The 16,671-nt window shown below is 39.0% G+C and overlaps 1 protein-coding gene across 2 annotated transcripts; it reads right to left on the bottom strand.

The window, feature by feature from the left end:
- Positions 1 to 331: 331 nt before the first annotated feature.
- Positions 332 to 16,419, bottom strand: LOC149219911 (glutamate receptor 3.3-like). 2 transcript variants are annotated; one of them, XM_089384547.1, is made up of 6 exons: positions 15,925 to 16,419; positions 3,436 to 4,766; positions 2,972 to 3,249; positions 2,119 to 2,150; positions 1,390 to 1,793; positions 332 to 1,297 (listed from the first exon to the last, which is right to left on the bottom strand). In XM_089384547.1, exons 1-6 carry the CDS (start codon positions 16,223 to 16,225, stop codon positions 809 to 811), a joined length of 2,835 nt encoding a protein of 944 aa, XP_089240673.1. In that variant the 5' UTR covers positions 16,226 to 16,419; the 3' UTR covers positions 332 to 808. The 2 variants fall into 2 exon arrangements, with proteins under 2 accessions (XP_089240673.1, XP_089240674.1); XM_089384548.1 differs by having other exon boundaries at positions 15,804 to 15,940.
- Between the last annotated feature and the right edge of the window lie 252 nt (positions 16,420 to 16,671).

Below are 16,671 nucleotides of genomic sequence, written 5' to 3' on the forward strand. Positions count from 1 at the left end.
GGTATTAGGAATAAAGGAGGCCTTTGTTGAAGAGTAACCATGCCCACTGCTGGGAAAGAGTAGCTAATGGGGTTAGGGAAATTACATTCTTACTTGTTCAGCTTCTCTCAGGGGTTGTTCTACTGTCTACATCAAAAGAATAATTATAACTATAATGATTATGGCCATATCGTTGTCCAAGAAGCCAGAAGAAGATAATGCCTAGCATAACCAGGATTTATTAGATAGTGAATATACAATTTTTTTTAAGCTTGAAACATTCATTCATCTCAGTATTCCAGTCATTACTACATTACTTTCTTGTACAGTAAACTTAGTGGCAATATTGCAATATTTTCTAATCTAAACTGTTATTATTTGAATTTTTAAGGCATGAGGCCTTTATAATGCTGATTAGACCATAATTCATTTCTGTTAATTATTCTACAGTGATGGGCTTACAACGCTGCTTAGTCAAAGGTACGTCACCTTGCCCCTTTTTTGAGGAAACTCTGAATTTTGAGGAGTTTAGAAGGAAAGAAAGAATAGAAAAAGGTAGGTTTTTGTAAGAAGAAATAACAACTTACAACCACATTTAAAAGAGCAGTTCAAATGCAGAGAGCAGACTTTCATACTAACTCTTAGATGTACAGACCATATTCTGTACGGTCCTCTCCTTTCAGATAAGCCTCTCCTCCCCGAGATAATTTACATAAGACTTGCCAACTGATAGTGACAATCTGCCCCCTTTCAACAATATATATAAGTCCTTACATTCACAAATGTTACCTAAGCCTGTAACCGAAATAATGCAGTTGGGAGTACAGAACTAAAGAGGGGAAATGGAATGATCAACAGAAAAAGTTTGACCAAGGGAGGTAAAGGGCTCAGGTTGACACATCTCGACCTCCAGATTCCTTTTCTTCTCTGCTCGCTTTCTCTTGAGCCTCTCTTTCCTTTCATCATTCTCCCTCTCATCAATAAATCTGGCAAATGATTTCACAAACCTTGCACTAGAGCTTAAAGCATGGAAACGTTGCTTGGAATCCTCAATACCTCTGTGAGCATAACGACGGAACAAGCATATCATTCGACAGAAATATATAAACAAGGCTATAAAACACACAACTCCAGTCACTAAGAAGAGCCCCCAGAAAATCTTCAGGCCAAACTTATTGGAGTCGACTTTACTGCTCTGTGTCTCACATGAATCGTTATTCAGCCATTTATCATGAATCTTCTGAAGTTCCCCTCTCTCAGAGAGGGACAGGATTGCTTCGGAGATGTCGGCTGTGAACGGGGAGTTCTTTGGAAAAGCCTGTTGATGCCAAGAGAGTACTTATCACAATTTTCATACTTCCACAAAGAAGAATAAGATGGCAAAACAAAGTCTAGAGAAAGGCTACTTACAAATCCCCATTCTCTTTTGGTAAATTCTCCACCTACAATTCTAAATCCACAGTGCATGGACAAAAATAAATGAATGTAGGGAAGCTCGTCCACAACTGCTGCTACACCTCCTTTCTTTGGTCCCAAAGTCAATGCTTGAGCATACCTCTCAGGCGAATCTAAAGGAACTAGCCTGGATTTAGCTATATTGTACTGATTTGATAGATAATTTCTTACAAATGATCCTGTTTGATATCCTATTGGTGAATCACTTCTAACTAAAGTATGAATTCCTTGAATAGTTGGTGAAAGCTGCTGCGCTGTGAGGATTGCTGACAGATTTGCAGTGTAACTTGCCTTAATAATTAAGATCACAAATAGCCATATGATAAGCACTGCTCGTCCAAGCATACTCACAGTTTGCCCTGCACCATTGGCAAATATATTTGCATCATATTTGATTGCTTTTGCACAAACTTGTTAACACAACTTATTTTGGACACATGCTAAATCATGGCCTCTAAATTTATTTCGATAAATACTTTTCCATTACTGCTAACATAGTGAAGCTTCATCATTCTCACTATATCTCGGTAAGTTTCATACATTTTCAGCATATAAAACCTATCTTGGTAAGTTACATACAATTTAAGCATATAAACCCCTATAATGTATAAAGCAAACCAATGTGTTTCCAGGGGAAAATAAACGCCCTCAAGAGCAGATAAGATGAGAAGAAAGATTACTCACCCTGCTTAGAGAACATCGTAGAGAAAGCGAACCTGCATGAAACAATATTGCACTGTGGTAAACCATTTCATTTCATACATGTAAATAATCCTACTTCAAATCGAGCTACAACTTTTGTCACAAGTGATGTGATGTAGTTTGAATGAACGAGATCCTCATTCTTTTCAAACAAGGTATATTACTTCCTTTGAATGACTGAGATTCCCAAATTTCCATCACATTTGCAAACATATCCTAAATTAGATCTTCCTTTCAACTGAATCGTGTACTACTTTCAGTACTTCATATATAACTAGATTTTCACAGGTGGTATTTGCATTAATTGGATAATAACAGGTTTCATGGAATATAAAACATAATCTAACTAGCACAAAGAGGACATCTTGAAAACCTGGAATTTCCATCATTTGTTCCCGTAGCATAAAGTATTTAAGAGATTATATACCATAAGGTTATGATTGTTCAACATCTGCTAATAATCTTTAGGCTGATAAGAATGTTTACTTTGGAAGAAGCCTTTTAAAATTTAAAATTTTAATTTAATTAGGATGGTAAGATATAACCTCAATTAAATATTTACAAAATATTTTTGGTATTAGTCAAAACAGAGAGTTGAGATTTATGGAAACTTAGAGAGTTGAGATTTATGTAAACTTATTTCAAAAATTAGTTATTTCCTTTTTGCTTTTAAATTCAATTATGCTTATTAATTTTTTATGATTTTTAAATCTAGGTAATGTCATAGGCATTACTGAAGATTTAAGTTATATTGTAGTACCAGGAATTATAAGTGAACAATCAAAAACAAGAAATCAAATTAAAACTATACAGAGATGAATGACAGTGTACGTACCAGAGACCATTCCAAACTTGCTGCTTTGGATGCCCGCGAAACTCCTGGTTACTTCTATGCTCCAGAATCCATACAACAGCTCCTATGACAAGGAAAAATGCAGCAGTCGTACACCACATCTCTAATGTAAATGGACGTAGGAAAGCCCAAGCATTGGACCCTCTCTCTCTTACAGGAACCACCACCACTAAGCCTGATTCTACGTATGGCTGTGTGAAGTCCACAATCTTCCACCGATTTGTCAATATCGCAACATCTCCTACGACTGCATCAAAATTCTGCAGGATTCAACTGTGAATAGCTGCAGTGATGTAGTATGCATATACTTATTTTCAGACTACACGATAAATTATCTGAGGCTGTGTAAGAAGAGCTGCGAGCTGATCATCAGGGCAAACACATTTTCACATCAACAATTAAGCCACCAATGAATTAGGAGTTATTAAAGTTGAACACATACCAACCTGTAAAGCAACCTGCTCTACGAGATCATCGTAATTGGGGGTAGAATTCCCTGTTCCATAAGGTTTAAATGTGTACCGAACAGTATAAGGAAGCAATTTCACTGCAGCATCAAACACATCGATACAAAATCCTTTCACCGGCTTGCTACCATTCACTGTTACAAATTCTTTGTAGCCTGTCTTTCTAGGCACACCAATCACAAGTGGCTTTTCATGAACCCAACCCCTTGGTATTGTTTTGCTTTCACCGGGCCATATAATATCAGACAGTTTTGGCTTTGTAAGATATCGACCATCTCTGATGGCAGCTGTATTTTCTGGAGGGGTTACAGACAAGCCTGTTCGATTTGACCAGTAACCAATGCTGCGGACGCGTGTACCGGCTACACTGATAATGTCAAATGTAGAGCCCATCAAGTCTCTGTTTTTGTCTAACTGAACACGACCTGTAATGCCGTTGAAACTACTTCGTAATATTATTTTTCGTAACTGTGCTCCTCCTTTAAAGACCTTCAGTTTTGCTAGTTCTAACTTGCTTCCACTAGCACTTGACAGAGTATATTGTTCTGCAAAAGAGATCTTTCCTCCTTGGTTCAAGTAGGCATTGAGAGAATGAGCAATCATCAAGATACTGTCATAGGCATACAAACCAAATGCATTCAAAGAGACATTAACCATGTTGGCTGTTTGTAAATTTTTCCATCTTTGTCTCAACACATGCTGCTGTCCTGAATTTGGAGTATGTGGACGCAGGCTAATTAACCCTTGAAGCGACTCCATGTTGTCAACTTCAAGTAGACCAGAATCTAAAACAGAAGATAGCCAATCTGTGGCTATCCAGACATAACCAGTGCTCAACATTCCAATGTTCTTAGCTTCAGAAATAAGTTTAAGACCAGCATCAGAATACATATGGACTACAAAAATTCGTGTATCCATTGAAGTCAAGCTTGCCAAGACATTACCCATCTCGCTTCGGCCAACTCCAGGAGTCATAGCTGCCTTGTTGGAAATCTTGGCTCCCACACTTGCCAGAGCATCCCCCAATGCAGAAATTCCATTTCTCCCATAGTCATCATCTATATACACAGCAACAACTTCTTTCCAACCGTAGGCAGACACAAAATCTGCAATTGCTGCCATCTGAGAAACATCGCTGTGGGTCATACGGATGAAGTAAGGGTATTCATATGATGTCAAAGTTGGATCAGTGGCAGCAAATGACAACAGCGGTATTTGAAGTTCATTTGCTATATGAGATACAGCATGACCAAGGACGGAGAACTGCGGTCCTACTATTGCCACCACGTCTTTTTCCATTAATTCCAAAGCTGCATGAAGACCAACCATTGCATGAAAGCATTAGAAAGTATGTCTTTTCAACTGTGCACTAAGTAAGATTATATTAAACTCTACCTGAAAGCTCTAAATTGGCATACACGTAAAGAGCTTCCCAAGTTCAGTAAATTTGATTCACTGAGAGGATAAAAGTCAGTTGCAGCAGCTGCATAAGTTGCGGAGAACATCTGTAACTGTACCTCACTAAATTCATAGGAATAACTGGTACAGTTTCAACAGCAGTTATTCTGCTGAAAATTTGATATCATCCTTTCAACTATAATGAATGTTGGAAGTTTACTGTCTTTTCAATTATCATTTCCCTGGTTGATATTTGGGAGATATTATAGTTGGCGCACTGATGACAAAAATGATATTTACTTGCAAATCAAGAAATTAGATAATTTTACTGTAGAGAGGTTTGAATAGTCTTGATTCTAGTTCACAAGGATTCCTGATTAAAATGTCTTATTGTCTTTGTGAAAATCTTTTTAGATACACCGTGTTATATAATAAAAAAAACTTTAAATCAGAACCTGATAGCAACACATAAGGTTAACACAAGGGAGATGTGTCTTTAAAAAAAATTAAAGGCAATAATAGATGGATATTATAAATTATTTTGAGACTTTGGTAGGAAAATTAATCTTTAATAATTGTTTTTTATTTTTTGGTTCATTAAATAGCCTACATTACATTACATGAAATATCACGAGTAAAATTATGTATTACTAAAATTTTGAGGTTGTATTTTAATAATGATAAATTTTTTAATGACAATATTAAATTGATTTTATGAGTGGGACAAGTTTACCCTAACATATATAATTTCTTCTATAAGGTACATTATATATATATGTATATATATACTAAATAAAATATTTTTTAAATTATTGAAAATAAAAAATTTAGTTTTCTACATCTCAATAAGGGAGGTGTTCATATAGAGTTGAAATATTATATTTAGAAAATTATTTATAACAAAATAAATATTTAATCATAAATAAAATATTTCAATATTAACTACACCTCCCTTTCCCTCGCCTCTGGACACACACACATAAGAGGGCTTTCACAAGATAATGATGGCCTCAAAAGTGGCAATGGAGCCATCATGAATAAATACACATTCTTAAAAATGCAGACGAGTTACTAATCCTTTATCCTTGGTGCTCTTGAAACTGCCATGCATGCTCACTTGCTTGGATTTTTCATGAACATGCACATATTTTCAAAAGTGCATGCTTTCAAGAATGCATGTGCATTTTCAAAAGTATGTACATGCCTTTAAAAGCATGTGTAGTTTCCTAAAAGTGTGTGCATGATATTATGCCTATAACCTCTAAGGGGGAGGGAGAAACACGGGGGCTATTGTGAAGGAGGGAGAGAGGAAGACAAAGGAAGGAGAGAGGTGTAGATGGATAGAGAGAGAGTGAATGAAAGATAGGTAGAGAGTGAGTGGGAGAGAGAGGGAGGGAGGAAGAGATAGAAGTAAAGAGGGAAAGAGGGGGATAGGGAGGAAGGGAAAGAGGGGAAGAGTGGGTGTGAGAGACAGAGAGAGAGAGGGAGAGAGAGGGAGACGAAGAGAGATTGACACTAGTGGGAAATAGAGGGGAGAGAGAGAGAGAAGGAGAGGGAGGGAGAGACAAAGTGAGAGAGAGGAAGGGGGGAAGGGAGGCACACACACACAAGCAGTTAGGAGGAAGGGAGGGAGGCCCGACTAAGAGTGAAAGAGAGCAAGGGAGAGATAGGAAGGTTTTGAGAGAAGGGGAGAGAGGAGGGAGAAGGAAGAGAGGGAGCGAAGGTGAGAAGGGAATATGGGGAGAGAGAGAGAGAGTGTGTGTGAAGTAAAGGAATAGGTCGCAAGGTGGATAGAAGGGTAGAGGTGAGAAAGGGAGGAGTGGTAAAGAGGGGACGAGGCTAATAGAGAGTTGAAGAGGGTAAGAGGGGGGATAGTGGGGAAGGGAGAGTGGTAGAGCGGGGGAGAGAGAAAGATGGAGAGAAGGGGAGAGAGTGGGGGAGAGAGAAAGATGGAGAGAAGGGGGGAGAGTGAGTGAGCATGTGAGAAAAAGAGTGTGGTGGGAGATAGAGGGGGAGAGAGGGAGGGAGGGTGAGAGAGAGATAAGGAGGGAGGGAGGGATAGAGTGAGCGAGAGGAAGGGGGAAGAGTTGGGGAGGGGGGGAGCGCACAAGGGAGTAAAGCAAAAAAGGGTGTGCACACACATACACACACTCACACACACACACATAGAGAGAGGGTTGAATAGAGAGGCAGAGGGAGGGAAGAGGAGAGAAAGGGAGAGAGTGAGGGAGTGTACATAAGTGAGAGATTGTGGAGGAATTTTTAGAGAGAATGGGAGAGAGAGTGATAGATACAAAGCTTTGGGGGGGTTGTTGTGAAAGAGGGACTGGGGAGGGAGAGAGGGATAGAGAAAGAGAGGAAAGGGGAGAGAAGAAGTTGGAGAGAGAAGGGGAGCAAGGTGGGGAAGAGAGAGAGAGAGAGAGGTGGGGAGAGAGTGAGAGAGAGAGAGATGAAGAAAGAGGAGGGGAAAGGGGGCAGAGTGAATTATAGAGAAGGGGGGAGGGAGAGGAGGAGACAGAGAATGAGAGAGAGAGAAAAGGGGGGTCAGGAGAGTGAGACAAGGAAGGAGGGAAAGGTAGAGGCAATGAGTGAGAGGGTATATTGAGAGAGGTAGGAAGAGAGAAAGGTGAAGAAGGAAAGAGAGGAGATAGTGGGGAAGGGAAAGAGTAGGAGAGTGGGGGAGAGGGGTAGAGTGGGAGAGAGAGAGAGGAAGAGGGAGAGAGGGAAAGACAATAAGTAAGCATGTAGTACAGATAGGGGGGAGAGTGATGGGAAATGGAGGGGAGTAGAGTAGGGGAGAGAGGCAATGAGAGTGAGAGAGAGGAAGGGAGGGATAAAGTGAGAGGGAGGGAAGAGAGAGAGGGAGTGAAATAATGAAGGGAAAATTGACATAGAGAGAGAGTGAGAGAGTGAACGGGAAAAGAGAGAGGGAGTAAGATAGAGAGGTAAAGAGGGAAAGAGAGGGTATATTGGGGAAGGGAGAGAGAGGAAGAGTGGAGGAGAGGGGAAAAGTGGGGGAGAGAGAGCGATGGTAATAAAGAGAGATAGAGAGGGTGAGATAGAGAGAGGTAAAGAGAGAGTAGTGAGAGAGGGGAGGATAGAGAAAGAGGGGGAAAGGGGGATGGGGTTGGGTCATAGGGATGGAAGGAGTGGGGAAGAGATATAGTCAAGGGGAGGATTATTGTGGGGGGGGAGGGGCAGAGAGAGAGAGAGAACATGGGGTGGGGGGGAGAGAGAGAGAGAGAGAGAACATGGGGTGGCGGGGAGAGAGAGAGAGAGAGAGAGAGCATGAGAGGGAGAGTGAGATATAGAGAGAGAGTGTGTGAGAGAACGAGGAGGAAGTGAATGTAGAGTCTCTCCCTCTCTCTCCACATCTCTGCATCTCTCTCTCTTCTTTCCTCTCTCTCACCATCCTCCGATTTTGTATCTATGTACCTCCCTCTCTCCTTATCTCTCACTCTCCTGTGCCTCCCTCTCCCCTTCTCTATCACTTTCCCTCATTCCCACCCCTTATCTCAATATCTACCCCCCGTTGCCCCCCATCACTCTCTATATCTCATTCTTCCTCTCTCTTTCCCTTCTCTCTCTCCCTTCATCCCTCACTCTCTCCTTCACAACAACCCCCATCCTACTTTATCTCTGTGTCCCTCACTCACCCTTCTCTCCTTCTCTCTCTCCCCCTCCAACTCTATGTTTATCTCCCACCCTCTCTCCTTCTCGGTCTCTTTGTATCACCTCTCTCTCTCTCTCTCTCTCTCTCTCTCTCTCGATATATATATATATATATATATATATATATATATCACTCCCTCTTCCTCTCACTCTCCATCTGCCTCTATCCCTCTCATCCACTTCTCTCCCTCCCTCTCTCTCTTTCCTTGTCTATCTCCTTCCCCCCTCTCCCTCTCCATCTCCATCTCTCTCTCCCGCCTCCATCTTTATCTCTATGTCCCTCCCTCTCTCCTTCTCTTTCCCCTCACTCCCTCACTCTCTTTATCTATCTCACTGACCTCTAGTTGTGTCTCTATCCCCCTCATTCCCTCCTCTCATTCTCCCCCCCCCCTGCCCCCACCATTCTCTCTCTCTCTCACTATTATTCTCTCTTCCCCCTCTCCTCTCTCTCTGACCTCCAGCTTTGTCTCTATCTCCCTCACTCTCTCCTCCTCTCATTGTCTTCCCTCCAATCTCTCTATCTAGCACTCTTCCTCTCTCTTCCCACTCTCCTCTCTCTTCCCACTCTCCTCTCTCCCTCCCTCTATTTCTCCCTCACTCTCTCCTTCACAACAACCCTCATCAAACTCTCTATCTCTTTTCTTCCCTTTCTCTATCCCCCCTCCACCTTCATCTTTATCTCCCTCTCTCTCTCTCCCCCTCTCCCTTACTATCTCTCTCTCTCTCTCTTTGTCCCTCTCTTATTCCCTCTTCCCCCTTCACTCCCCTCTCTCTCCTCCCATCTCTCTCTCTCTCCAGTGCAATCTCTATATCCATTCATCTATCCCTCCCTCCCTAACTACCCCCGCCCCCGCTCTCACCCCCATCCTCTCTTTTTCTATCCCTCCCTTGTTCCCTCAATCCCTCCTTCACAACAACCCCCTTTCAACTCTTCTCTCTCTCCCTCTCTCCCTAATGTCCCCTTCTCTCTCTCCCTCTCTCCCTAATGTCCCCTTCTCTCTCTCTTATTCCCCCTCTCCATCTATCTACTGCTCCCCCCCCCTCTCACTCCCTCACTGTTTGTCTCTTCCCCCTCCAGCTCTGTCTCTATCTCCCTCTCTCTCTCTCTCTCCCCCCCATCTTCCCTCATCCTCTAGTTTTGTATTGCTTCATCCCTTCTCAATCCCTCATTCACAACAACCCTCCTCCAGTTTTCTCTCTATGGTTCCTTTAGCTCTATCTCTATATCCCTCCCTCTATCATTCTCTCTTTCTCTCCTGCACCCTCTTCCCACCTCTCCTTCTCCTCCCCCCGTGATTTCGTTATCTGTTACTTTTCCTCTCTCTTCCACATCTTTGCTCTCCCTCTTTCTCTTTCTCTCACCCCTTGACATTCACTCACTCACACACACTCTCTCTCTGTATCCCTCCCTCAGTCCCTCAATTCCTCCTTTACAACAATCCCCCTCCAACTTTTTCTCACTCTTCCTCCCTATGTCTCTCACAACCCTCTCTTTTCCACCCCTCACTCTCCTTCTCTCTCCCTGCCCCACACTATTTCCCTATCTCTCTCACTTTTCAAATCTCACTCACTCACTCTTTCCCCCTCTTTCCCCCCGCTCACTCATTCGTCCTCATCCCCCCCTCTCCCCTCTCTCTCATTGTTTCTCACTTTATCTCCCTTGGCCCTTTATCCCTCCCTCTCTCCCTCTCCCCCCAACCCTACCTCAACCATTTCCCATGTGTTAAAATTCCTAGTTGTAGGAACATGTGGATGTTCCTAGCACCACGAATATGCTCACTCCTCTTTCCCTTGCACTCTCTCTCTCTCTCTCTCTCACACACACACACACACTCTCCCCCCCTCCTCTCTCTTCCTTGGTCCCTCATTCACAACTACCCCCCTCCAAATCTATCTCTCTCTTCTTGCATACGTCTCTCACAACTCTCTCTCTTCCCCCAATTCTCCCTCTCGCTCCATTCCCCACCCTCTTTCCCTATCTCTCTCACTTTTGACTCTCACTCACACTCTCTCTCCCCTTCTTTGTTGGTCACTCACCAACTCATTTTGCACCTCCCGCTCCCCCATCCCCCACTCTCTCTATTCTCTCTTTATCTCTCTTAGCCCCCTCTATCTATCCCTATCCCCAACCTCACCCCAACCATTTCCCATGTGTTAAAGTTCTTGGCTATAAGAACATGTGGACAATCTTAGTGACAGGAACAGGCACATGTCACTAGCACTAGGAATGTGTATACATTCCTAGTGTTAAAAATGTGCATCATTCCTAGTGCCAAAAATGTACATCATTCCTAGTGTTAGGAATCATTCCTAGTGTTAGGAATGTGTGCACATTTTCAGGAGTAGGAATGTGCACACAATTTTTTGAATTTTTTGGCAAGAAGCTTACATATGTGATGAGTTGGTTGCTCCAAATATAAGTTTGGTTCCAAATACATGAAATCATCAATTTAAAAAGAAAACATATATCTATCTCTATTTTTGAAGTTATTTTTCTATACGTTAGATAAATCTATTGCCTATGAAAATAGATTAACATAATATTCAAAAAAAATTAATAGTATCTAGTACTTTTTGTATATTTTTCTGTTGACATATGTTAACATCTTAAAATACATTCTTCTTTTATTTCCATTATAACTCTTTTTGGCCTTAACCATTTAGAAAAACAAATATATGATGTACTATAGGACATTAAGACCTACAATCCAAAGAAGAAAAAATAATTTTGATAATGTTAAGACCCTTTTAGGTTGCACTAATGAAAAAATTTGTAATTTCAAGGATATAATGACTTTTATAATTTAAAAAATATATAAAATTAAAATTATAAATGTCGAGAAAATAGTCATGGACATGAACAATTTGTTCTCTACAACTCTTTGAATTGTTGTAACATGATTCCATCATTTATGTACTTAAAGGTTGCACTAACATACCACTGTTAAGAAAACTCAAAATTTATATAGCTAAACAAAATTTCTATAAATAAAAATTATAAATTCATTTGATCTTTTAACATCATCTTCAAATTCATTGTATAAGTACTTCTAATGATCCCTCCAAGTTATAAGATAATTGTTTTTCCAAAATTGCATTGTCACTAATGAATCATGAGAGACCATCATTAATTTGTACCCACCCTTACAAAAAATAAATAAATAAATAAATCTTATAATAAAAACATTTAAATAACAAATTATTTACTACGAAAAATTTATATAATTCTTTCATATATAAATTTATTTTTAAATTTTAATACTAAATTAAATACATGTAAAAAGGGTACATTTCTCAAATCTAGCATGGAGGATAGATAGACAAACCGTCAGACTCAATTGGCCATATAAATTATCATAGATGCATCAGATTTATAGATTTGTGCTCGAAGTTGAAGAACTTTACAAATCCATACATCTAATGGCTGGTCAATGTCCACTTTTAAAACATTTAAATAATAAATTATTCACTAATAAAAAATTATATAATTCTTTCATATATATAAATTTATTTTAAATTTTAATACTAAATTAAATACATGCAAAAAGGGTACATTTCTCAAATCTAACATGGAGGATAGATAGACAAATCGTCAGACTCAATTGGCCATAAAAATTATCATGGATGCATCAGATTTATAGATTTGTGCTCGAAGTTGAAGAACTTTACAAATCCATACATCTAATGGCTGGTCAATGTCCACTTTTTGGCCCAGAAATGATTATAGCTGACAAAAGTTTTATAATGGAAACATAATTGATGAAGAACATAAGATTCCACATGCTCTTATGAGTACATAAGAACGTAGACAGGGGACTCTTTCGAGATAGCATTGAGAACAAACGGATAAACCATCCGACTCAATTGACCACATAAATTATCACAGATTCATCAAACAAAACTATTCTTATTCCTCATTAAGAATGAGGAAACATTTGCTTGAATCATATTCAAATATCAGAACTATCCAAGATCGAGCCTAGAAGACCAAAATCTATTCCAAAAATCAAAACAGAAAAACCCTCAAGGGACAGGGTCTATTCCAAAAATCAAAACAGGGCAGCGAGGCAGGGAGGCACAGATGCATCATCTTTATAGATTTGTATTAGGAAGTAGAGGAACTTTAAAGAAGTGTATTCTATATTTTATTTTTTTAGATTTTTTTAACGTATTATAGTATTTTTTATTTAAAATTTGATAAAATAGCTTAGAATTATAAATTTAAATTGTATAATTTATAAAATTTAAATGTTTTAATTTAATATTTAATCTAATCTATTTATATAATTAAAAATTCATTTTAAACCATCAAAAATCAAAATCTCACCACAATTATATATCTCAATGGTAAAGCCTAAAAAATTCAAAACTTAGTTAAACAACATCTTTTACATATCCATATATCCAAGGTTTACACACAGGGCAGTCTGTCAATGTCGCAGAAATATCATAACTCCCAAAAGTTTTCTAGTGGCAGCATAATATATTAGGACCTAGGATTCCACATGCTCTTGTCAATTGATTTAAATTCCTTAAACACTATCAATCTCAAGGTTTACACACAGGGCCGTCCGTCAATGTCGCAGAAATGATCATAACTCCCAAAAGTTTTCGAGTGGCAGTATAATATATTAGGAACCTAGGATTCCACATGCTCTTATCAATTGATTTAAATTCCTTAAACGCTATCAATCTCAAGGTGTACACACAGGGCTGTCCGTCAATGTCGCAGAATGATCATAACTCCCAAAAAATTTCTAGTGGCAGCATAATATATTAGGAACCTAGGATTCCACACGCTCTTATCAGTTGATTTAAATTCCTTAAACATTATCAATATCTCTCGACTGGATTCTTCAGTACTAACTGGAGTTGCATGTTACACAATGGAAAATCTTGTGTTCTTATATTCAAAAACCTAAGCATTAGGTTAGGGGCATATGACTATTCTCTTTATTCTCATTTTCTTGTGCAAAGCTTACGGCTCTCTTAAAGCTCATGTTCACGTTATCCAGGGCATTTTATATGTTTTTTCTTCCTTCTTCTGCATAAATCTCCATATTAACAAATGTTGCAGTTAGGGGCTCAACTGTCTTGGAAAATCTCGAAAATGTATTAACACATCTCCTTTTCATTTATAGAGTTTCAAATTTGTAATTCCTGACTTTATTTTCCAGGTTCTACTGTCCTGAAGAGGATTTGCAGACCATGGAAGGCAGGCTACTCATGTAAGGATTAATCCATTTGGTCAACTCCCTGTGTTAAACTCAGGGTAATTGGGTGGCAGGCTCTTCTTCGAAGTCCTGGTTAACAAACATAGATAGGATGGATCTGCCCTGACTGATGGTGGTATCTAGCACGGCAAGAAAGAAAATATTAGAAACATATTTTGGGATTGCAAAATTCACCAGACCACATTGCTCCTATACAGGGAAGTGGGTTCGTGATATTTTCTATGGGCCCGGATATTGGGGGCAGCTCTTAAGGTGAGCCTTAGCTCTGTAAGAAATTGGCGTGATGGCTCTGGCGTGTCCTCTGGATACCGACTCTATCTATCTGTGAAAAATGAGATGTAAAGCTACTTTTAAGGGTTCTAAAAAGGATTTCAATAGAATGGGTTTCCATGGTTTTTTTACATGAATAAGCAACTCAAATTTGGGTTTCCATGGTTGTTTACATGAAAAGCAACTCAAATTTGTTTTAGGCGCCTTTAATAATACATTCTCCTATAATACAGGAGCCCAGTCGGATAAGCTTTCCTAGCTTTCCTTCCTCTGTGTGATGTGGAAATTCAGTGTTTTGAGGACCTGCGTTTGTACTCTGTATTGATGTCACAACAATATAAGACCAGAGCAGACATAAATTAAAAAAAATAAAAAAAAATCAGCTTAAAGTTTTCATTTTAAAGTTTTCATTATTGTTTATGATGGAGTATGCCTTGAAACTATTTTTTTGTTTGGTTAAGAATTCATTTCCTTTTCAAGTAAGAAAACAGGTTAACTCTTCTAGACCCAAATGCATTTAGCAAGAACGTTTGCTTGCCCCTTATGAGGTAATTACAAGTGGTGTAGTTTTCCTTAAATAACAGGTTAACCCCTCAAGACCCAAATGCATTTAGCAAGAAAGTTTGCCGCCCTTTATGAGCTAATTACAAGTGGTGTAGTTTGTTTGGTTAAGAATTCATTCTCTTTCCAAGTGAGAAAACAGGTTAACCCCTCAAGGCTCAAATGCATTTAGCAAAAACATTTCCACGGCCCTTATTAGGTAATTACAGGTGGTGGAGTTTTTCTTAAATAACAGTGATGAGTGGAATTTTTCTTAAATAACAGTGATGAATAAACTTGAATTTGCCAAAACCAATCAATAATAATTGTTCCTATCAATTTAACATGTATGATATATATAATTTAAATGAAAACTCAGTAACCGAAGCCAATGATCTCTCTCACACATGATTATTCAAGAAAACAATTCAGCAACTACACTGTCCACAACCTCTACTTTTGGCATTGTTAAAAAAAATTCAGATTCGAAAAACAGATGTTAGCTAGTGTTGTATGAGACTTTACTCACGAAGAAGTTTCATAATTGGATTTTTCTTTTTTTTAATATTTTATTTAATGCCTCAATTGGCCTACTTTCTCCTATTCTCGTTTACCCAGTAATACCGTTCTATCTTGAGGATTTCATTGTTACTGGAAATCACTTCGCTATTAATAAATTCTAGAAGTGGATTTGCTTTTACCTGTTCTGTTTTTCTTTATTCTGATTAATTTATCCCTATGAGGTCTCTTGGATGGAGATTCACAATGTTGGTACTTAACCAGGAATAATTTCGCGCCATACTGAGAACCCGAAGGATGTTAAGAAACCGGAGGACCAGTTTGTAAAAATTGTAAAGGTCAGAGTTACCGTATCGTTATAGATCCAGCCCCATCACTCATATGGTTCTCAAATCTTTTAGGATTCATTTCCAAAATGCTTTCTATGTGTATATCTTATCCTCTTAGGATCTATTTCCGGAATGTTTTCTGTTTCAAAACCCTAATTTTACGAATCCCCAAATACTAAAATTTCGAGAACAGCTTGTGCCCAGCTCTCAAAAACTCAAACTCCTGGTCAGTTTAGCGAACGTAAATTTTTGAAATGGTACATCTCACATCTTGCCTAGTATATTGATATTATTTTACCATTCATTCAGAAATAAGAAGAAGAGGAATCCAAAGTTCTCAACAGAAAACTAAGCTTTCGTGTAAATATAAAGTTTAGTTGTGAACCTCTTTCACAGTGGGAAGGCATTGCGGCTAGAATCGACCATAGATAAGAAGCGCCGGAATCCAAAGTTATCAAATGAAAACTAGCTTTTGTGTAGATACAAAGTAAAGTTTAGTTGTGAACCTTCCACAGTTCCGACGAAGGCATTGCAGCTAGAATCCACTGTAGTAAGCACCAGTTTTGTCCCGTTTAACAAATTCTCGTTGCTGTTCACATCATTCACCGCCAATTCTATAGCCGTCTTTGCCACTCTTCCAATTGTAGAATTAAATGCAAAAAGAGCACCGACTTTCACAAAAGCAGGCCTTCTATTCCCAACATCCCTGACATTTGCATCAGCATCTGTGCAATAACTCGGACTTAATACAGAGAATGCTACAAACAAAAGGACTAAATAATCCTGGGAACGCGGGAAGAGGCGCATGTTAAAATATCCTGTTCAACGTTCTCGACATAAAATACAAAGATTATACAGCATACAAAGATTATACAGCATAAATATGAATGACAAATTCAAGTGTTTTGATATCATATCATCCAGTAAGAACGATAGAAGCAGAATGAGGGAAAGATCGCATCAACACAGTTGTGGACCAAAGAGATTGAAACGACATTCAAGTCCAAAATAGTACCTGTATACAGTGAAATCAAAGCTTAGAAATACGGCGGCTTTGAGGTTGAAAGGACACCTTTAAGCCTTTTATTCAAAATAAATTCCTACCGGGGTTGAAACCGCTGGATTCAAAAATAAATTTAAAACGTCGATTCAACGGAACAAAAAGTTTCTCGGTAGACAAGAATTTAAGGCGAATTTAAAGCTTAAATATCGACTCAGCTTAAAAAGTTCTACAGTGTCAGAATCAAGCATTG

The sequence above is a fragment of the Pinus tabuliformis genome, chromosome Q (assembly GCF_031772625.1).
Source record: "Pinus tabuliformis cultivar Carrire ecotype Pingquan chromosome Q, CPIR1, whole genome shotgun sequence".
NCBI lineage: Eukaryota > Viridiplantae > Streptophyta > Pinopsida > Pinales > Pinaceae > Pinus > Pinus tabuliformis.

What these genes read in the sequence shown, in the direction of transcription:
- LOC149219911 (XM_089384547.1), bottom strand. Translation starts at nt 16,225, where the DNA reads ATGCGCCTCTTCCCGCGTTCCCAGGATTATTTAGTCCTTTTGTTTGTA. An exon ending in TAGAGCAGGTTGCTTTACAG is followed by an intron (nt 3,250 to 3,435) that starts GTTGGTATGTGT and finishes TGAATCCTGCAG; the next exon opens with AATTTTGATGCAGTCGTAGG. An exon ending in TACGATGTTCTCTAAGCAGG is followed by an intron (nt 1,794 to 2,118) that starts GTGAGTAATCTT and finishes CCAATGGTGCAG; the next exon opens with GGCAAACTGTGAGTATGCTT.